Below are 24,205 nucleotides of genomic sequence, written 5' to 3' on the forward strand. Positions count from 1 at the left end.
CAATTTAGTTTAATTATACCATATGTTATTTTATGTTAAATATACATACGTTCATTGTAAAAAAAAAAAAAAAAAAAAAAAAAAAAAAAAAAAAAAAAAAATGAAAGGAAAGACCAAATATTTCAATGAAAACTACAAGGATTTTTCATTTTTTTATTTTAATATAATATTTGAGATTTTTTAATTAAAAATATATTCTTATAATAATAGTGCATAATATAAGTTATATAATATATTAATTACAGAGTATAAAAATGGTATAAATAAACATTCAAATGTCTATACGCATGAATACGTATAAATTTATTTATTTATTTATTTTTTTTTTTTTATTTCTGTTATCATTAAATAATGTCCGCTCATAATTTATGTATAATATAACGTTGCCATGTGTTAACCGTCCAAAGCAATTGCGTATATTATAAATATATGTAATGCGTAAATAAATAATTTGTTACATATATATAATTATTATTAAAACATAAGTTTTACATATAATTTAAAATTTAAAATAAAGTTGAATTTTTATTAAAATTAATCTATTGATTTATTTGTGCGTTATATTAAAAAGTATTTAATCATAAACAACGAAGTTAATAATAAATTAGAGTATACGAAAACTTACAATGCATAGATTTGCTAAAAAAAAATTTATGATAACGAAATATCTTCCAAATTATCATTATTATAAACTAATTTTAAACGTTTTAATCCTTGCCTTTATCTTTTAAAATTAAAGTAATGTTTATTTTAATAATGTAAATTAATAATTCGCCAATTTTCAACAAATGTTATAATAGCTTTATCAAATAATTTATTTTTAATTCATTACGCGATATAAAGTAATTGAAGTGAAAAATATTTTATTTTATTTATAAAAATAATCAACGTAATAAGATTTTTATCTATTTGTTATTATTCTTTATATATAATAAAGTAATTTGAATTAATTTTGCATAAAATAAGTATTGACATAATCCTTGCACAGTCCTAAATTAGCTAAATAAGAAATTATTTTAATAAATTTTATCAAATACATATAAACTTAGAGAATTAATAAAAAATATTAAATAGTAATAATTATGTTATTAAACGAGTGATTATGAAGTTTGCGTGTTGCAGGGCAAGATCAATCGATTGTATTATTCAATTCAATGATTGGAGAATTCAAGGTTCGTCGTTCATTTAGATGATATTACTTACGACGAGTTAAGAAATATATATATATATATATATATATATATATTTTTTTTTTTAAATAATGATAGCGAAAACGGGGATATCGTAAAATACTTAAAGACGACCTGAAATTGCAAACTCAAAGACAATATAAGAAAATACGAGATCCATGATAACTAATCAATAATCATAAGCTTATGTATGTGAAGTGATTAGTTAGTTATCAGATTTTCATTTGTCAATGAATGTTTCACTTTAGAAATTCGTTTAGAAATCCTTTAAAACAACCACTCCATTGCCAATAATCTAATATACTAACTTCTACAAATTAGTATAAGTTACTCGATGCTCGGTAATCACCAAAACATATATAATAATTAATTTCCGCTTTAAATGTTGAAAAAAAAATTTACATTTTGCTTACACTTGAATTTTTATATTAAAACACATTATAAAAGTGAAATGAATATTAAATTAATTAAATAACAAAATATCTCCTAAAGTCTTACGGTTAAAGTATTATATTAGAAAATTTGTTTCTTCTTCTATCTATGCTTCATTCACATAATAATTATAAACGTGTAGTTATTCTGCATTTTACATTCAATTCGTATGTATTATTATTATTATTTTATTGTCTTATTCTCATACTGCCAATGTAATATTGGTTTTAAATCTTTTCTTTTCATCTTGTTTTATCATACTTTTAATACATGCATCTACGTATTCTTGCTTTATCACGAAGTTATTATTATTAATGCACGTATGCATTTTTCTAAATAAATAATCATAATTTTCAGTAAACGAATAATGATAGATCAACTTTTCGATTTTCTACGTAATGAGAGATAATATCATCTAATTTTCTTATCCTCTGTTGACATTTTAATTGTAGAGTATATTGTTCGAATGATAGGAAAAATATGCTTATTAATATGTTTAAACAAAACCATATATGATTTGAAGCCATTAAAATTTGAAATAAGTTTAGTATTGTTATTTATTTTATTATTATTATTTTATTTTTTTCTTTTGCTAACTAGAATTAAATATTACGTACCTGTGATGAATAAATAAATGATTACGTATTTTATTGTAATGTAATATATATTTTTAATAACATTACATTAATACGACAATGTTGCACATTATTTGCGAATGTTAATTATATCGAGTATTAAATAATTATAAATATAAACAATAATGGCATTGCTCCATTTAATCGTTATCTTTTTAAAACGAATATTCTCAATTTCTCTTACAATACGATTATAGAGAAAAGCCACTTGTATCTTCGATCCAATATGTACGAATAAAAAAAAAGAGAAGTAAGACGTATGTAATTAAAAAAAAAAAAAAAAAAAAAAAAAAAAAAAAAATCCCAGATGTATCTACAAATATTTAATTTCACATCGAATTTCAAGTTTCTATTACGACAATATGTTTTTGTTGCATAATAGTGAAGTCTTTGCTCTGTTCTAAGATTGTGCGTACAGAAAACAAAATTATTTTATGCATTTAGCAAGCATGTTAGTTTGGAATAAGTGATTGCATAATTTAAAATTAATTTAATTTAAAAATATTTCAGTTTCATTTGTGCATTTAAACGGATTCGCAGATCAAAGATAAACGTTTAAGATGAATTATATTTTTATCAGAAAATTAGTACACGTCAATGAAAATGCATATCAATTATTTATCGAAGTACTTATTAAGTATATATAGATAGATAGATATATATATATATTTATTATTATTATTATCTCATAAACAGCGCTAGATACTCGTGTAATTAATAGAACATCGTACTATTTATGTAAGATACGATCGAGATTGCCGGTGATAACGAGTACGGGAAACGCCATAAAAATACTTCTATTCGTGTTAATTAAAACTTATTCACGTAACCGTCCGTACAATCAGATTTACAATTCACAGATAAAACTAATCGTATCTAAGAAAAACGGCACATTCTCTACCAAATAATCACAATTATTTTTTGTTTCCATTAAATTCTTAAAAAAAAAAAAGGAAAAAAAAACTCTATATTTTCACATTGGTTTTTGTAATTTACTACTATAATTATACTTATTACGCGTTCCACTCGTCACTCCCTATATATAAAGTTATCTTTATCTCGAAGTTTTAAGTTTTAATACTTATAAATGAGAGACACACAGAAATTATACAAGTCTTATTATATTAAAAAATATTACGCAAGTTCAAAGAATTAATGTTTCCCTTAATAGAATCTACTTCTTTTTTTTTCTTTTTTTTCTTTTTTTCTTCTTTTTCTTTTTTTCTTTTTTAATACAATTGTCGTTTATCTAATGCATATGCAAATAGAGAAATTGAATGTAATTCGTCATCTTCGATAATAGAAAGATTAGTATAGAATACGCCACAGATTGCTTTGAAATTATAATTATATGACACTGCGCGAGCGTCCATACAAACTGGATTAATTAATTATTATTAATTATCATTCATAATTTAATTACACTTCTCTTCTCGTAAAAGTGCATTTGGCTGCTTTGATTTGATAATTTTATAAATGTTGCATTGATAACCATAGATCGAATTATTTCATTTTACTAAGGTATTTTAATGAAATGTTAATATATTTATATTATAAACAAAGTATGCCTAAGCTTGTGAATAATTGTATATCGAGTGACTTTAACCGAGCAAGTTAGCTCGTTCAATGCCAACGCATCACCCTATTTTCCTTCTCACCCACTCCCCCTCGCCACCCAACTCACCTGTTACTACTTGTATATCTTCATATCTCTGCTGTGTACTGGCCCAAAGTAAATTCGTCCTCGTGTCATCATTGCGCAATCCGCGAATTCCCAACGCAAATAGAAATTCCGCGGACCCTTAAATGGGGGAAGGAGGATGCCGAACTTCATCCGATCATCCAGGTTCACCAATTCTACTCGTCGGAGCTCCCTGACTCCTCGTGCTGGGGAATTCCGACTCTTGGCCCCGTCGTCTTTATCAATGTCCCAAGTCATCTTCGATTTCTTAAACGTAAGCGTTCCGCACCTTAGATACAAATAGTGTCAGTCGGTGAGTACATCCAAGCTACGATAAGGGGAACACTAGACGGACATCCTGATAAGAAATTGCCGAGATACGAAAGTCACAAATTTATTTATAATACGAAATAAAATTATGATTAAAATTCGTTAATTAATTTTAAAAAGTCATTGTTGTTGTGAATTAATTTACATGATAAATTTATACCGATTTCATGCTTAATAAATACATTCTTACGTATACGCTTTCTTTTCTATTTTGTTGAAAATCGTATTTTTTTCTTATAAATTTGAATCGCGTCTGCAATAAATAACATCGTCATAGGTTTAGTACATTATAAATTACGTCGAGGAGTATATTTTTTGTAAGTTAACAAAAAAAATAAAAAAAAACAAAAAAACAAAAACAACAGCAACGTCCACTTTGTACATTGTTAAACATTCTTTAAATCAATTAAATTAAATAAATTGTTTTTGTTTTCAAGAATATGTGAAACTTTATATTGAAACGAGTGAGAGATTTATTTATGAATAATTAACGTTCTTGTTAGTGTAAGCAATTGTTACTCAAAGTTTTTCACAATAATTAGTGAAAGGTACAAAACTTTCGCACTTTCTGTACGTTGGTTATTCATATCGTTAGATTATAATTATAATATTATTTGATCGATAAATAGAAACATCTGTTGAAATTTATTTGCACAACACTTTTGCGCATAGGGTAAGTAAATTTATTTATATCTGTTATCAATTGTCATTGAATCTTAATTCTTTTCTCATTATTCTATATTCGGAACAATAAAATTATATATATTGTTTTACGCCTTTATATTCCCTTTATGTTCAAAATACTCTTTCTTCTCTCTCTCTCTCTCTCTCTCTCTCTCTCTCTCTCTCTCTCTCTCTCTCTCTCTCTTTTACTCATTATTCGCTTATTGCATTCAGAAATGCGCTAATAATATACCAATGAATAACGATGCTTCCGAAGTGTTTAATTATTTTTATATTCAAAGTTACGCGTGTAAATTTTCTTCTTACGAAAAAACTATTGAAGCAACTATTGTTAAATCATTCTATTATTTACTAATAAAAACGTCATATTTAATAAATTTACAAATTATAAAAAAGACATACGCGTGATTTTAAATATTTGTACGATGGTTAATGTTAATGATTAATTAAATTTGAAATTACATATTTATAAACAAATTAGATATTCACAGGAATATTTATAAAAATGTATAATACAATTTAATATACATTGATAATATTATCTTTAAATTACAATTTTCATCGTAATGACAATAATTCTTATTCATAAAAATGTATTATAAAATTATTTATATGAATGCATATGTGTATGTATATATATATATATATATATATATATATATATATATAAGCATGTAGTCTATTAGATTGAATATTAATTAGAATTGTTAATTTGAATTTGGTTCAAAATAATTTGACAACACTGCAAATATGGCGATTAAATGCTTGGAGTACGAGTGTATTTTGTAAGCATTTTTATCCTTCTTTATTAATTGTATATCTTATGCTGAAACATTGTTGAGTAATTTATTGGATAATTTATATTAGCCCCCCTCCCCCGCCGCCGCGCCCCTTCCCACATTAAATAGTCACAGAAGAATTTATTATGTAGTAGTAAATCGATAAATATTACTTTAAATCAAGTCTGGTAGGTTATAAATGTCAATACAGCTTATGCTATTCCTTCTACAAGAAAAGTAGATTTCACTAATTTAACTAATTTTTTATTTATCCTAATTTATTTCCTTTTAAATTCTACTAAAATTTATCAGTGTAATTAAAATATTTATTAATATTTTTCAGGTAATCCAGAAAATTAAAATAATTATTAGATGAATGTTGAAATGTCATTTCTGTATCAACTGTATCCGTATAAAATGATTTGTTTTGTTTGCAATTCCAACGTTGATCAGAATAGCTATACTAACATGTTTTTCATATCTCTTCCACACATTCAAAACCTTATGGTAAATTTTGTATTAAAAGTACTTAAATTATCGCTTTCCGACCTAAGCAGCAATTATATCTGTGTAAGATGTTACAATTTATTTGGAATTCTTGAACAAGTGCAGTGGACAGCCGCAAACATACAATCAGAAATTTTAAAAATTTTTGAAAACCGCAGCAATCAAAAATCGAAATTAATCAAGGTTTTTGTTAAATTTTATTTACAGATCGTTTGTCAATGTTATATAAGAATTATGTAATTTTTGCTGCTTTTTAGCTTACGCCAAGTGTCTCAGAAATGGAGAAGGTCGACGAAAAACATTATACAAATGAAATAGTCTGGAATCATCTATCGGACAAAGATTTGATCTCGTTAAGCAATGTTACAAATAAAATTATACAAAATTATGTGATATCTAACGAAGTGGATATTCAGTTTAATAAAACATCGTATGGGATGTCGAACGACGTAGAAATTCAGAATAGTAATAAACCGTCTGTGATAAGTAACGAAGAAGAGTCCAAAATAACAAACTGCGTTGCCATTCAACAATGCTTAGAAAATGACAAGGTATCTGATGTGTCGTGTAATATGGAGTCTTTAAATTCAAAAGATCCAACCACTAATATACTTTCCGACACCATCGTAACTGCCGACGTTGACAAAAAATCTAACTCTGAATGGCAGAATACGAAGGATATTTCAGATTTACAAAATGATGCCAATGACAATAAAAGTAAGATAATCTAGCCTTAATAATTGGTAATATAATATGTTCACAATTGAATAAAATATATTATTTATCTTTATTATGTAAATTGTGGATTCCTTTAATTAAAGGCAAGTAAGAAATATATCTTCCAAATGATTTTCCACTAACGTTTTAGCGCATTTCTTTGCAACTGAAAAACATTTCTAAAACACTTTCTTGTAAATTATACTGTAAATTGAACGTCATTATAAATTGAAATTTACTTTTTTATTACTTTATTATAATTTAGCATATAATACAATTTGTATTTTAGATTTAAATTCTGCAGAAAATTCGGAGAACCCAAGAATAAATTCCAGTCATAGAATCCAGTCATCGTGGAAGTCGGGTAGAATCTCTAAGTACAGCCAGAAACTTTTAAAGCACAGCTGCCCAACTTGTAACAAAAAGTGGCGAACATCCACAGAGCTCAAAATCCATATGAAGTCTCACTCTAACTTGCGACCTTACATGTGTGAAAAGTGTGGACAAGCTTACAAGCACAAACACGCATTAGAGATTCATGTGGGCATGCATAATGGTGTGAGTCCTTTTCGCTGCAGTCATTGCAATAAATGTTTTACGCAGAAAGGTGCGTTACATAGACACTTGCCAATGCACACCGGTGAAATGCCTTATCAGTGTGAGTTGTGCGGCAAGAGATTTGTGCACCACACAAGTTACAACATGCACGCACTATCGCACACAGGGAAAAAATCTTACAGTTGTCACGTACGTATATTTATTTCTTTATACACTAACTAATTTATATAATAGAAGTTTCGTAGAGGTAAATACATTTTACTCTCATGATTATGTGATACTTACGTTATTCTCGATAAGTCGTAATTCAATATACTTAATGTGCTGTAAAATTAATTAATATTGAAATCAAAGAAAATACTGTTACATTGTATAATACTTATACAGTGAGAACCCCAAGTAAGATTAACAGTATATATTATGAGATTTTAATGTCTAATTCTTTTTATCAACCTTTACAAAGTTAAAATTTTCAAAGCCATGGCATAATTTAGTCAGTATTAATGTCAAAATGTTATCTACATATTTTCGCAATTTTTTAATAAATTGTTCTACATTTAAGCGAGTTCTCAATGGTTTTAATTGCTTACGATATTAATAAAAACAAAAACAAAAAAAAACAAAAAAAAAACAAAAAAACAGACTCTTTATGTATCGATGTAGATTTACAAAATTTATTACGTTGTTAATTTTTAATATAATTAAAAATTTATTACGTTGAAGAAATTTAAATTTGTTTTTATGCTTTATAACAATATAATGAGAAATGTTGCTTTATTATGTATTAATGACCCGAAAAAGAAACAAATTTATATTTAATCGAAATTAGTTTTCTTTCAATTACAGCATTAATTAACAGTCGTTGGACAAAATTTAATTGGCTTGACTTTAATCGACTGAATATTTTAATAATGTTTTAAAGTTATTCATGCTATCGATTGACACAAAGCGAATACAAATTAATCTTTCTTATTACAAAAATTATATTACTCCTATTGTTTATTTAATATTATTAATTAATTATACTATATAATTATAATTATAATTATAATATAATACGTTTCGTTAAAATCCACGAATTTCAGTCGATCATTGTCTTTCGCATTCCAGCGTTCTATCGTCTATCTTATTATATTATTAGCATAAAATGTTCTTATATCATAAGTATTAATTAATCTGTGCTAATAATAATATTGAGATTGTTCATTTTGTGAATATCCAAATGAAGCTTAACTTACTAATTGCTTAGTTGATAATTAAAAATCCCTATATTCCCAATATCTTCAACGGGGCATAATACTTGTTTGTTTTCTCATTTGCCCTTCGGCTTTTGGCGAAAGCAGGTGTGCGATCTTTCATTACTGTCCACCTCGCATCTGAAGCGACATATGCGTGTTCACTCGGGCGAGAAACCATACACTTGCAGCGTTTGTGGCAAAAGCTTCGCCGAGCGCTACAATCTATTGGCCCACCAGAAGATCCACGATCCCCTGCAAACGACCGTTAAGGAGATCAAAAGGAATCATTACAAGTGAGTACTTGAACGCGAGGAGATGTCATTGTTATTGCCAACGCAACCTATTCCAATTCAATACGAGCAATTATGAAATGTTTCGCGTGGGGTGTTGGTGATGTCTATAAAAAGTTATAATTACAATTAAAATTGTGATAAACGATCATTTCATTTTGTAAAATGTAAAAGCTGAAAAAGAAATCTGGCACTTTAACACGGGGGAAATTAAGGTTTTGAGGCTCCTTTCTTTTTCGGTTATTTTTTTTTGCTTTTTTTTGTTTTTTTTTTTTAAATTTCCGTTACTTCGTCTGGTAGTACCTGGGATTTTTATATTGATTGCGATGAATTGCAGTCTACAGTAGATTATGTTTGCAAAATTAAGTGTTATTATTTCCATTGCACGTTTAAACGACCAAGTCCAAAACCAACATATGAATTTGAAATTTACTCATTTATTTCTGATTTCTCATAATTTATGTATAATCTCTAATGAGATAAATATCATGTGCATGTACAACAATTTTATATTATGCTATAATAATTATTCTTTAGTAATTGATATTTTAAATTAAATGATTAAAATATTGTAAATGAATCTAAATTGCCTTTCTAGACGCACAGTTAATTTTACAATCATTATTGCTCAATATTTTTTCGTAAAACATATTTATACTTATAGTTTATTATAGGAGCTTGGATCGATCGAAGGATTATAAAAAAAAAAAAAAAAAAAAAAAAAAAAAATTATTCAATAACTACTTACAGGTAACTTATAATTTTAAAAAGCAATAATTTTATAATTACTATCTAATTTAAATATTAATATTTATTGTTTAAATATTTATTATCTACGGATATAGAAATGTGGATGGTATGGAGGGGGAGGGGGTTATAATTATTCTTTACGGAATAATTAAATAATAAATTTTATACGGAGTACGTGAATTAAATTACGTAAATCCAAAATTATTCTTACATTCGCTCGTTTGAAAATATTTTAACATAAAAATATCCATATACTAATAACCGTAAGACAGACGTTAGGTATTATTATGTGGCGATAAAACATTTTATTATCCCCTAAAAAAAAAAGCTTGTAAAAGCTTGTAAAAGCTTGTAAAAACACGAAAATAACAAATAAATGGTTAAAGGAATTTTTTAATAATAGGATTATACATTTGTTTGATTTCCGTTATTCGCACATGAGATATTGACCACTTTGCACAAAAAGCTACGACATAGGAGGTCATTTTCATTAGAGATTTGAAATATGTCGACCCATTTAGAATAATTGAGAACAATGTATTCTCAACGAGCAAGAAACAAAAACAAAAACAAAACAAAAAATTAAACAATACAAACAAACAAAAATACAGTACTCGACGATTCATTTCAATAATAATAATAAGTTGTTAGTACCGAGTAGTAGACGAATACTTGGGTATTTTTATTTAAAAATAGGAAAATATCTTATTGTCATTATAGATAAATAAAAAAGAAAATAATCTTATTAAATTTTTATTTATTTTTTATCGTTGAAATTGATTATAAAAACGATCTACAATTTTATTTTCAATGATAAAATTATTTTATCACTTTTCTCTATAAACACAATAAAAATAATCTTTTTTCTCGGTAAATTACTTAAATTTCTAATTAATCTGCTAATATTCTATCGAGTGATTGTTTCAAGCGGCAGAATATCTGCCCATTTTTACACTCCATACTCCTATCCATGCCAACGTACATGCATTGTACCTCTCAATGTCGTAGGATAGTAGTTGTAAGAACAAAAAAAAAAAAAAAAAAAAAAAAAAAAAAAAAAAAAAAAAAAAAAAAAAAAACCCCGAAGAAATAGATTTTGAATGACAATTGATAAGAATTCGTATGCGTGTTGTAGATTAATTTGAATCTTCAAATATTCCAGGAGATGGTGTATACAAACGTTAGAATGTTATTAAAAAAATTAAAACAATGTAATTTACTTTAAAAACATTTCAATGCAATATACATATATATATATATATAATTGGAAATTGTAATAGGATAAAATTTAAAAAGTAATTTTATTTTTATGCGCATAAAAGCGGGGATAATAGGAATCGAATAAATTGAATTCGATTGCCTAAGGCAGAACGTGAGTGTAGTAGCAATCGATTTATATACGTTTTGCCATCTAAAATTCTTATATTATGCTCTCGGCGATGCTCTCGATGCGATAAAATTTGACATTAAAAGAAGATTAAAAGATACATCAAAGATTTACATTAAGCTGTAATGAGAATTTATATATACGTTTGCGTCTTCATCCCATTACTACGTATTTTGGTGGTATGAGACATTAAAATATCCCAAGTAAATAAATATTTCAGAGAAACGAGTGTTTTTATTCTAATGCGCTGGTTAAAAACAGGGGGTAGGGGTAGGGGTAGGGGAGGGGAGGGGAGGGGAGGGGGGGGGCAGGGGGGCAGAGAAAGAAAAAAAAATCGATAGATAATGTTATCCAATTGGCTGGTACTCGATTTATATCTCTAGAGCCACTTGGAGACAGCTAAGCACGCCTCGTGAAAAAAAAAAATTTACAATTTACTCTCTTAAATCTATCGTTAGATGCAGTCAGTGCGACGTCACATTCTCGAAGAAGCAAAAGTTCACGAAGCACGTAAGCCAGCACTCCGCTGAGCAAAGTCCAGGAGGTCGGAAAGACGCCCCCGATGTCGATCCGTACGAGGGCCAGAGTCACGTAATGGAGGTACTTCGGGGCTAATGAGATCGACGGTGACGCTCCAGTCCCGTATCAACGAGGTATGGGAGAGTTTGCGAAAAGTGCTGACTGAAAAGTGATTGGCAATCGCTGATTGATAATAGCGCTTCCCCAATCGCGATAAGCAGTCTCGGCTTATCGGCACTAGACACGGCACTAGACACGGCACTAGACACGGCACTAGACACGGCACTAGACACGGCACTAGACACGGCACTAAGACACGGCACTGGCACTAGACACGGCACTAGACACGGCACTTTTAAGCGCCCAACTTCTCTTTAGGCTAATGCTCGTAAGGCGAATAGTACTCTATATATCATTTGTATTAACATCATTAATCGCGAGATTGCCATTTCGTGAGGCAGTATCAATTGGTATTGGCATTTGTCCTAGCTTTATCGAGTGCATATTTTAATAAACGGCTACGTTCGTTCGTCAAGGTGCGTCGCAGCTTCGCTACGTCTTACGCAATAAGTACTTATTTATTGAAGAGATCGTGAGCAGTTGTCAGTCATGTAAATGTGATGAAAATTGATACTCCATATCGGTTATGCATTGGTAATGTTAATACGCGAGTCGATAAGATAGAAATCCTTAGTGATGATTTAATATTTAAAAAAATGTAAAATGTTATATTAATGCGTCGGTTATCTTAGAAATTGAAACATTATACTCGATTAATTTTAAATGCCGTGTAATCGTTTTATTTAGTCAAAAATTGCCTATAATTTTATAGATAATTAATAGAAATAAATAAATATCTAGTGGCAGGTAAACGAAGAGGTAAAGGATAAATTAGAAAAGCCTTATTCGAATGAAGAGAATATATTTACAAAATAGATTTTTCATAATTTATGATAATTCTTAGTGCTCTAGCATTATATACATTTGACACATAGTGCATTAATAGTAAATTTATACTTCATTTAAAGAACAAATTTAAACTTTTATTTTTTGACGTTTCCCGAGTAGTATTTCATGACTGCTGCACACACAGCAGCTCTTAACACATATTTATCTAATCGTATTTAAAGTAGTATTTTCTAAAACAATACCTGTATGCTTTCTTAAATATAAATAATTTTTAAGTTTAAATGGCTCGTGAAATTTGACTAAGAAAATAGTTTTATAACATATATATATATATATATATATATATATACCGTTCACTCCCATAGCGACGAATCCGATAAAATCATGGCTCTCCTTATACGTATTATAGTATGAAGGGGAATCATGAATTAGATTTTTATAATCTTATCGCCATTTTCATGCATCTATTCGATTCAATATTTTTAAATCTCGTCAAATAACGATATTTTTAAATTAATTATTTCGTCGTTTTTTTTTTGTTGTTTTTTTTTTGTTTTATGTACAATGTATCGAGATGGATATATCGAAGAGTGCGAAAGTCTTTCAACTGAAAATGTAATTAAAAAAACGAAAAAGAAAAAGAAAGAGAAGTATAATGGATAATAGAAAAAAAGTTTTTTACCTTATAACATTTGAATCTACGGTATTTTTATATCTCCTTCTTAAATTATAATATTTCTAACGAATAAATCCATGTAAAAAAATAATGTAGTTAAAATTATTGTAATTTTATTTGGAAAGCATTTTAATGCAATGTTTAAAATTTAAACAAGAAATAAGCAATTTTCTTTTGCAATATTTTAATATAAAGCCATAATTCTACCATAATACTAGATAATTTCTTGCAAAAATAAAATAACTTGCTTATCACGCATACACACGGCGTTTACGTATGTGCACGTGCACACGCGCACGCACACGCGCACGCACACAAATATACTTTAGCACAAAGGCGTATAAAAGCACTCATTGGTTTAAAAATTATATAATTGGCACAATTCTACAGTGATTTTTTAAAATGACTGATTCATTAGTCTCTCGGTACAATTATAATCGAGTGAGTGAAAATTGACTTGCAGCTTGCATATAAGTTACATGAAATTCCTCTAATTGATACACAGATCAAATGCAGTTACAAATAAAGTAATGTTGCCGGCTGCTTAATTGATTTTATAATGATGAGAATGATTCATCATGCTGATGCCATTTTCTCAAGGGCAGCTTTATCAAATAGGTACAAGTGGAAATTTTCTTTCTCAGTGTAATCAATGGCCCCTTTTCGTTTATAAAAACTTTTAGCACGATTCCAATCAGTAACTATAAATTCCATTTTATCGACATTTTGTTCAACTGCTTTCTGCAAAAATCATTTTTATTTATTTTAATGTCTTCACTAAGCTGCTTATATAATTGAGTAAATACTTTGAATGTAGAATATTCTAAGCATATGTAATAATAAGCTGAAAATTACACTTCTGTTAAATTTTTTTTTTTTTTTTTTTTTTGGCTTACTATTGAGATTAAATATAAAATACTTAAAATTGGATAATCATTAGCTTCTCCATGAAGTGCTCGCTGAATTTACTATTAAAAATATCAGATCACTTTATATTTATTGTTAAAGAAATTGCGGAAGAAATTGTAAATTGTAAAAGAAAGTGGTGAAAAAATTTATGAAAACTTTATAATCCTTATTTTTCAAACTACGCTTAATGCAAATAACAAGCTTAAAATTCAACAGACTCAAATTATAAATAAACGCATGTAACGGATGATCAAATATTTGTATGTAACGATTATTAGTTCCAATATGTATGTATGCATTGTTGTTAAAACTTCGCACTGAGAATGAAATTATAACTCAAAACAACAATGACAGATCTTTACTACAAACATTTCATACTAACGTCGATTGCTCAAGTTTATCGATAACTTACTTTGGCAATAGCATGCATGAGTTTATCACCTACACGATGATTGCGGAATTTCTCTTGTACATAAAGATCCTGTAGGCACATATTTCTTCCTAGTCGTACAGTATAAGTATAATAATAATGAGCATAACCAATTACAGTATTATCGATTACTGCAACATAGAAACCCATATTCGGACATTCCAGGTCGAATGTGTCTCTTTCCAAAACTGTAATAAGAAATCATTTCTGCAGTAACGATAGAGGCTCGACACTGCTTTATTTGCCACACGAATCAACACGGGCAATATGCTTTAAAAAAAAAAAAAAAAAAAAAAAAGACATTCATTTTTTAATTTTTTAATATGCAATATCTACACTGAATGCAATGAAATGGAAAAGAAAGAAAAAAGAAAAAAAGAAAAAAGAAAAAAAAAAAAAAAGACAAATCATCGTCCTCTCCATTATCTTATCAATAGATATTTAAAATCGCGCTGTGTCATTTATTTGCCTTTGTGACAATTGTAAAAATAATACATTACCTTTGGCATCCACTTGTGGGCTGTTAAAGTGCTTGTGAAAATTTGCTATTTCCTAAATAAAAAAAAAAAAACAGACTTGCCCCCATTAGTCTACCATGCCCTTACAATGTAACGACGTAGGACTGTTTGCCTCTCACCTTAGATAGATTAATAATGCTTTGACAATCTTCTCGTCTGGCCTCGCGAATAATCACAGCGGACTCGTCCATCTTCGATCCGCACTCTAAACCGCGCCGGACTTGCCCCGAGGAAAAGCTACAATGTACTGCTGAGTCGCGACCGACAACCGACACTGAGCAGTCCACAATGTGCCTATGTAAACACGATAGGGGATCACTTGCCTTATCCACGTGTGTGTTCATTATTACGTAACGCAATATGGAGATTCGCAACGCGGGGACTTGTGTTTTTGAATTATGTAAGATAAAAGATGTTTGGAATGAGCGACAGACTTTTCTCTTGTTGTTTTGTTTTTTTGTTTTGTTTTGTGTATCAGAGTGCCGTGTCATTTTTTTTTTTGTTCGAGAGACACTTGATACGTACAAGCGAATCTGGCGAAGAGGACGGTAATTGGCTTATTGTGATTATCTGAGAATACCGAGAACTTTTTTTAAAGCGGCGCCAAGTATGTAAACATAACCCTTGGGCAAACACTTTTGAAGAGCTTCCAGACAACTTTCGACATATATATCGTTTATAGGTAGAGGTATTATTTTTTTTTTTTTTTTTTTTTTTTTTTTGTTGTTGTTGTTTTTATATAAAAGAAAATTTTGTTTTTATAATAAATAATACTTTAATTCTCGAGTTTCTTAAATAATAAATAATTAAGATAAGCTAATAGTAACTGATTAAAATTATCATAATGACGACTTCTTTGGGAGTTCGAGCAGTCTGTATAAATGCCATTCTTCATTTTCAGTTAGATCGATAGCACCCTTTGATGTATAAAATCGTCCGGCTTTCTTTGGATCCAAGAGCCAAAAATCAATTCTCGAACACTTTTCATCGTGAGCTTTCTGCAGTGAATCGCATATTCTTCAATATTCTGGGACCATTGGGTGTTTGAGTAATAAGAAATGAAATGTCGTTCGTACCTTCGCTACTGCAGATAATAGATCGTTTGTCATGTTTAGTTTATGTTCGTTCAAAGTTACATAAAACTCTTGAAGATACATTGACTTTCCTTCCCATGTCGAATACGTGTAGCAATAAAGCGCATAACCAACCACTCTGTTATTAACAGCTACGACTATATATCCAAAATAGGGGCATTTTTTATCAAAGTCATTGTTTTCTGCAAACCATTGTGATATACAATATTAAATTTAGTATTAATTAATTTCAATTATCAGGGAAATTATTATTAAGCCGTTTGAGTATTAATTTGATTTAAATATCTAATATGACAGTATTCGTTAAAATTAAAATATTTAATTTATAAATTGGTCAGAGTGTTGTATGATTAATATTGCTTATAAATGACAATTACCTTCGATCGCTATGGATATTTCATTCGTTTTGGACTCGTTTCTGACTCTCCGGGACTCGAATGCTTCCTTAAAAGTAATAAATTTCTTAATAATGACGACTTAATTGAATATATGCTTAATTATAGAAATGATACCTCCGCTAATCTCTTAATCGAATCGAACTCCTCTAATCTTGCGTCGTGCACTTGGTACACATCGCTTACACAGTCTGAAATTAATAATCGTATATTTGCATGTATTAATAAATATGCACCTAATGTAGGCGAGAATAATGATTAATTTGTAATTATTCACTCGATGCTATGCTTTGTAGAGTATGACAATTCAAACGATACATGTGCCATCCTTCCATTTCGGTTAAATCAATGGATCCTTTAGCTTTATAAAAGTTTTGCGCCGGATTCCAGCTTAAAACTGAAAAGTCCAAGTACTGACAATTTTCATCGAATGTTCTCTGCAAAATGCATTGAAAATATTAAAACCTGACATCAATACATGGCTTTATGAAAATATAATTAAAATAATGTTGAACCTTGGCAATAGCATGAAAAAGCCGACTGCCTACGTATTTCTGACGATAATCTGGAGTAACATAGAGATCTTCCAAATGCACAATTTTCTTATTCAATGTTGAATAAATATAGAAGTACAATGCATAGCCAATTATTTTATTATCGCAAACTGCCACGTAACATTTAAAAAGTGGATTTTCACCATCGAAGCCATCTTTTTCTAAAACTAAAGAGAAAATTAGAATATCGTATAGGGTATTTTTAAGGCTTTAAAAATAGTTGAGATCATTTACCATCGTAATCTATCTTTGGACCATCTGGCATCTCCTCAAATTCAGCCAATTCCTATTAAATTAAAATCCTATTAAATGACTATTAATACCTTGGAATATAAATATATAAATATGGAATATAAATATAAAAATATAGGATGAATCAATTAATCTTTAATAAAAATTTTATATAAAAACATACCAAATTAACAGGATCCTAATAATTATTTCTAATTTAATGAGGCCTGTATTATTCAAATTTTTAATTTTTAATTTTTAATTTTTAATTTTTAATTTTTAATTTAAACCTACATTATAATACCTAGATTATAAATATTTCACAATAATATAATAATAAAAGATTTTACTTTGTTTTATTATTTCATAGATCATCAAATGATTTCGTCAAATTATTTATCATTAATGGAACGATAATAGGCCTAATTAAAAGTAAATTAAATGCCTTATAATACGTCAGATACTGGTGTTGCAGGGAATGCAATTGTATATTAATAAAGCTTATGCTGACTTATTTTAGGAAAGACGGTTGTCTTCTGCAAATTATGCATTGAATAAAGTATCACAAATAATAATAATATTACGAATTAACGTGCTTCTATAAATAATTCTCGGAAGCTAAAAATAAATCGTTCTATGTACCTGGATAAGATTCCAAATCTCTATGCTGTCCTCCCGCACAGCGGGTCGAATATCTATCGACTTTTCCATTATTTTCAGGCTCAATCTGCAATAAACAGTATGTAGATAAGATGCGAGATTACAACGATCGAGAAGGAATATCCGATCGGCGAATCGATTATACGAGGGTAAGTAATGATACTTACGGGCAAAATCGCAACATCTGCGCGGTGATGTATCGCGGCGGAGCGACGGAGTAGGTTAGAACAAGGAAATCGAGTTTCTGTTTTATTGGCATTGAAAGAAGCCTCCCGTGGAGCGCACATGCTCATCGCTCTTAGAGTCAAGATAAAAAAAGAGGAGACGCTAGCAAAGACCTTGATTATTATAACATACGAATTATAATTGCTATCGCATGTCAATGGCCCCCCAATGTACACATATTCAAATAACGTCAAACTTTATCTACGTTCAGCGGCGATTCGATGTACCTCCCTCCTTCCTTCTCTCCCTCTCTGCCGCTCGCCATCTCGCCATCTCGCCATCTCGCCATCTCGCCATCTCGCCATCTCTCCCTCTCTCCCTCTCCCACACCGAGCTTTCTCCCGAGTTCGCGGGAATCGTTCAAACCCTTGATTTTCATTCACGGTATAGCGGCATTTTCCCCATTTATTTATCGTGATCGAAGCGATGGTATGGGTGACTTGCATCAGGTGCACTCAAACACTCGCATATTCATTGAAAGTATAAATTTCATTGCCGCTCCTTTATCCAAACACATCCTTATTCATAATTGGATATTTAAAAGAGCGATTATACGATCGTTCCTCGTACTCTTAGCCATTCTAATAAGGCAAATCAAGTTGCTAAGTTCTTTATCGTTGAAAACCTCAAAGTACTTTGTTAAGAGGCTTTGCAAGCGCTATTTTCCAACTGTACGTATTTTTCTTCTCCATCCTCCATATTTTAAGAGGCTAACATAAATCAGCATCTAACGACGATCCTCGTGCTATTATAAAATTAATTATTATTATTAACAAGTAATATCGACGCGTGTAATTGTATAATGGGTAAGTAATTTGATATACGATGAGTTTTTTTCTCTCTCTTTTTTTTTTTAAAATTAAGTATTGGGTAATATGCTTCTTAAAAAGAAACACGTTTTATCCTGTCTGTCAAAGTAAAAATTATTGACTAAAAAGGGATAAATTTTTATTTGAAGATTGCAATTGATGGATGGTAGATACAAATATATTTTATTAAAATTTAATAATAAGAAAATAAGAATTCTAGTTTTAATTAGCGAGAAGTTTTAAGAATGATGTATTATGGACATATTTTAAAATTTTCCAAAACTTTAATTTTACTACGTTCGAATGATAATACGTTTTACTAAAAAAATACTTCAAATATAATCGCATATTTTTTAATTTGATTTAAAAATATTAATTTTGTCGATTATACAATAATCAGCAATTAATTAGAAGAAAATTACAAAATCTTGGGGAAAGTTTGCTAGGATAGTGTAATTATTTTTAAATAATAAATTGTACTGTTAAATAAAATTTTTAATTTTTATTGACGGGGCAGATGAAGCATTTTGAGTTGTTTAAAGTTACTTTGAAATATTTTAATATTAAAATTATTTTTTTTTTTTTTTTTTTTTTGTACAGGTGTTTTCAACATACCTTGGTAAGTATAGTAAATACAGAATACAATGTACATAGTTTATTTGGGAATGATAAATTTTAAATTGGAAAAGTAATTTAAAATTTATGCAATATGAATAGCAGCAACAGCAGTTATATTAAATGTTTTAAAATATCAATAATAAGTCGAACGTGTATGTAAAGTATAAATTATAAAGTATCTTATGAAAATAAAGTGGCCACATTGTCTATATTTTTAATATGTAAATGCATTTAATTATAATATAAAATATTAAATGCTATGTAACATGTAATTTCATAAATCGTATTTGTCGTACATTAAGACTAATTTATTAGTCATTCTCTATTAATTTCAATAATTCGAGAGGAAATACTTGACCAGGATTTTCATAAATATATTCTCACTCTACGTATGAAGTGCAATTTTAATTGCCAGTAATGATGAGAATATCAAGATTCTGTATTAATTATATAAATATCCAGAGATTAATCTTGCGTGCTTTAACGTTAATGCAAATTCGAAACAAAATACAAAAAAAAAAAAAAAAAAAAAAAAAAAAAAAAAAAAATATAAAAAAATGATATACATCCTGACTGCGATTTTAATCTTTAAAAGTATGTTTATTATTATTAGTGAGAAAAAAAAATTGAATAATTTCTAGTTAGAGTAAATGATTACTACAAACGATATTAAACAATACTAAACAAATTAATTTGTAAAATATATAATGAGTAATAATAATAATGATGACGATGATGATAATCTTGATAAATGATAAATTATATCGAATAGTCGGAATTGCGGAACAAAGATATATCGCGAAAAACATTATTGTACTTTGGTTATTCAAGCTTTTATAATAATTCTTCAAACACTACTATATTTCTCTTATCCTAACATATCATTGAAAGAGCAAGTTCAAACATTTTAATAGTGACAGAATTTTAAAGCACACAAAATTAATATATTTTCGTAAAAGTTTCACTTTCAACTTAGCAGCGAGGATTAATTTTTTTTTTTTATAAATATGTATTAACTTAGATAATGTCGTGTACAAATCATTTTACGCATCTTAATATATGAAAAAAAGAAATAGAAGAACAAAACTTCTAATAATTTTTCATCGTCTTTAATTTATTCGCAACGATCAATAAAAATCTTTATCGATTTTTTTTTTTTTTTTTTTTTTTTTTTTTTTTTTTTTTTTTTTTTTTTTTTTTTTTGAAATACTCTTGCGTATAAGCGTACAAGAATAAAAATAAATGATAATTATTTTCAGTCTGTCAAACAAAGATACCATATGATGAATTATCAATGTGAATTTATTTAAATTTAAATATATGATACCAAGTACTAAAGCAATTACAAAAGAGCAAAAGAATTGCCCGATAAATTGTGGATTAACGAGTCTTTACTCCCAAATTACGCGACTATTTCTTTTTTTATTTTTCATTTTTGTTTATATTTATACGAATGTATTCGGCCTGCGAATTGTAAATATAATTATCAACATTTATGAATCGTGTCTTACTTACATTAATAAAGTAAAAAATAGCGTCAATTATTTTGACACGTAGAAAGAACGTAAGAAACGAAGATGAAACGTTATTATCTCAACAACGTTTAATATTCGATTCATAAAGCCTCCATATATAGTCTCTAACCACACAAGGCAATCATGATTTTATTTTCATTTTTTTCTTGAAACTTTGTTAATTCATTGTTTAAGCTTATAAATATCATTCGGTTTATAAAACGTTTTGCATTAATTTACAAACATAAAATAAAACATTACACCATTAAAGAAGTTAAATAAGTGTAATCGAATATTGTAAATTGTTCTTTATTCGTTTCAACAATACGTGTTCTCACATGTAGATTATACATATATATATATATATATATATATATATATTTAAAATATTTATTGTATATTTTTGTTTGTATTATCCTTGTGCTATCGCTTTTTAAAATATACTTTGATGATATAATTTTTTTTAACACTTATCTAAATTAATTATAAATTTAAAACAAAAGAAAGAAAAAAGCGCGATGATATCGACGGTATATTAATACATTTTTTATCAGAATTAAGCAAAAGTAGCAAATAAGAAAAAACCAGCTTAAATGAACGAAAATTTTGTTTAATAAGGAAAATCCAAGGAAATTAAAAACAAATAATAGTTAATAATAAATTATGTTACGTATATAAAGATCACGTATGAATGTATCGCATTAAACGATATGCGCGCGCGCGTGCATTAGTATGTATGTGCGAAGCGTTTGATGAGTCTGGGATCTGACGGCATTTCCTACTATTGAAAAATGAAAGAGAAATAGGGAGAGATGGGGAGATGGAATATCGATTACCACTTTATTATAACTTGAACTTGAAGCATATCTTTGAACTTCCAAGATCAAGTGCATCTATACCTTATCGTTGACATCAGTTCGAGCAGTTGATTAGAGCAGCGACTTTTCATCTTTTAATCAACAATAATTGCAACTGTTTCGAACATTCGGCCATCTCTTTGTCAATTGCCTATCTCACAAAAATTTATTACACATTTGCAATCGAATTATCGTCGCCCACCACGAGTGCACGCGCATACACACACACACACACACACACTTCTCTTTATGTATTCAATATTACTGATTATATATGTTGCCATTATAATTTGAATTATATATATATATATTTTTTTGTGTGTGCGTGCGTGCGTGCGTGCGTGCGTGTGCGCGTGTGCGTGTGTGTGCGTGTATATTTATCTATGAAAGATAACTCTACAATTATTATCAAAGAATTTTATTTTTTCAAATTTTGATAACTTAAGTCTTAAAAGTATAAATTTTTGCTTGATGCATACATTTTGTAATGTGTATTTTTTATAATTAAAAATGCTCGCAAATATAATGAACTAATAATTACTCTCACGGTATACATTAATAATGCTACTGGCACATTTATTAATAATTTTGTACAATAATTTAAGATTATAATATTTCATTCTCTTTTTTGTATGAAACTTCTTGATTATCAAATAATACGACAATTAAATAAGTAACGACGATCGGTTGCAATTCAGACGTTACGAAACAATCAATTCTTTACATATTAAAGTTGGTGAAATTATCGAAGCTTGTACGACTTATTTAAAAGTTCGATTGGTAATAAAAATTTCGTATTGATTAAAAGTATATACTTTTTTTCATTATAAATTCACTCTTGTGAAATGTTAAAAATAGTGTATTCGATGAATGTAGCAATGCAAATAAGAAGCCGAAGATAAATATATTCAAATATAAAATACATTACCTGCATGTATTACAATCACATATATTTATGAATTATATAAATTTAAGTATATTATATTATAATTTTATTCTAATTGATAAACATTCGTTAGTTCAATATTTTCTTTAAACGAAAAAAAAAAAAAAAAAAATAAATAAATAAAAAAAATAAAAAAAAAAATATATATATCGTTATTGTTTTATTTGAATGATATTTCATCTTTTTCATTTATATATTTAAGAATATTTATTAAACATAAAATTATTATAGTTTTTATGCTAATGTTAATGCAATGATAATAACATATTTATAATATACAGTATATAAGCGATAAGTGTAATCGATAACTTTTGAAATCCATTGTATTTTTGCACAATACCATACAATACCAGTAAAAAAAGTATTATCAAAAACGGCAATTATAACAACAACAACAATAACAATAATAATAATGATGATGATTATAATGATAATAAGTATGTTCTGATATTCAATATTTAAAAGACGATGAAAATGATAAATTGTTTTTTGAAAGTATGCAATATACAATTGTTAATTATACAATTCTTACGATACGAACTATTCTATTAGAGATAAAATTAGGAGAATCAGAGAGAGAGAGAGAGAGAGAGAGAGAGAGAGAGAGAGAGAGAGAGAGAAAGAGAGAGAGAAAACGTAACTGATATACAATTCTTTTAATCAAGAAAATGTCTTAATTTTCTTATATAAAAGTCTGCCATAAAAGATTTTAGCGTCTTCATTTTATTAAAGTCAGTATGATTTTCTTAAACAAAAGTTGAAAAAAGAAAGGCCAGAGAAAATATACGATTAATTATTATTATGGTATTCTTATTATCTAAATTGCATGACGTTTCCATAAAAATAAGCAAATCGATAAATAATACGTTAGTGTTTGCGCTCGAAAGCCCGAGAAATTAAATAATTATTGGGGTGATAATGTATGAAAAAAAAAAAAAAAAATCCAACGGGCGATGGATGACTCGATTCTCACGATTCTCGCGATCATTCGAATTTTGGATTTTCCGAATTTTGGATTGCCGAGAACACGAGAACACGGGGGAACAAAGTCGCGAGACGCTATTACGGCCGTCGGCGAACTGCGTCTCGTCAATCCCCACCTCGCGCAACCCAGAGACCGTCGCCATATTGTTCCGTCTCGTTTTCTCAGTCGATGATTGCTC

At 28.4% G+C, this 24,205-nt stretch overlaps 3 protein-coding genes across 4 annotated transcripts; 1 reads left to right on the forward strand and 2 right to left on the reverse strand.

Moving 5' to 3' along the window:
• The first annotated feature begins 6,501 nt into the window (after positions 1 to 6,501).
• Positions 6,502 to 11,963, forward strand: LOC105367936 (zinc finger protein 540). Of its 2 annotated transcripts, none has more exons than XM_011506796.1 (4): positions 6,502 to 6,955; positions 7,245 to 7,702; positions 8,857 to 9,044; positions 11,637 to 11,963. In XM_011506796.1, exons 1-4 carry the CDS (start codon positions 6,517 to 6,519, stop codon positions 11,791 to 11,793), a joined length of 1,242 nt encoding a protein of 413 aa, XP_011505098.1. In that variant the 5' UTR covers positions 6,502 to 6,516; the 3' UTR covers positions 11,794 to 11,963. The 2 variants fall into 2 exon arrangements, with proteins under 2 accessions (XP_011505098.1, XP_011505099.1); XM_011506797.1 differs by having other exon boundaries at positions 7,260 to 7,702.
• A 1,768-nt stretch (positions 11,964 to 13,731) lies between these two features.
• LOC105367935 (diamine acetyltransferase 2-like) lies at positions 13,732 to 15,597 on the reverse strand. The gene is made up of 4 exons (XM_011506795.1): positions 15,259 to 15,597; positions 15,122 to 15,173; positions 14,604 to 14,809; positions 13,732 to 14,023 (listed from the first exon to the last, which is right to left on the reverse strand). Exons 1-4 carry the CDS (start codon positions 15,481 to 15,483, stop codon positions 13,859 to 13,861), a joined length of 648 nt encoding a protein of 215 aa, XP_011505097.1. The 5' UTR covers positions 15,484 to 15,597; the 3' UTR covers positions 13,732 to 13,858.
• A 328-nt stretch (positions 15,598 to 15,925) lies between these two features.
• LOC105367934 (uncharacterized) lies at positions 15,926 to 18,541 on the reverse strand. The gene is made up of 9 exons (XM_011506794.1): positions 18,241 to 18,541; positions 18,056 to 18,140; positions 17,417 to 17,468; positions 17,144 to 17,349; positions 16,906 to 17,065; positions 16,746 to 16,819; positions 16,611 to 16,677; positions 16,216 to 16,415; positions 15,926 to 16,137 (listed from the first exon to the last, which is right to left on the reverse strand). Exons 1-9 carry the CDS (start codon positions 18,330 to 18,332, stop codon positions 15,979 to 15,981), a joined length of 1,095 nt encoding a protein of 364 aa, XP_011505096.1. The 5' UTR covers positions 18,333 to 18,541; the 3' UTR covers positions 15,926 to 15,978.
• Between the last annotated feature and the right edge of the window lie 5,664 nt (positions 18,542 to 24,205).

Source organism: Ceratosolen solmsi, unplaced genomic scaffold, assembly GCF_000503995.2.
Source record: "Ceratosolen solmsi marchali unplaced genomic scaffold, CerSol_1.0 scaffold6, whole genome shotgun sequence".
Lineage (NCBI taxonomy): Eukaryota > Metazoa > Arthropoda > Insecta > Hymenoptera > Agaonidae > Ceratosolen > Ceratosolen solmsi.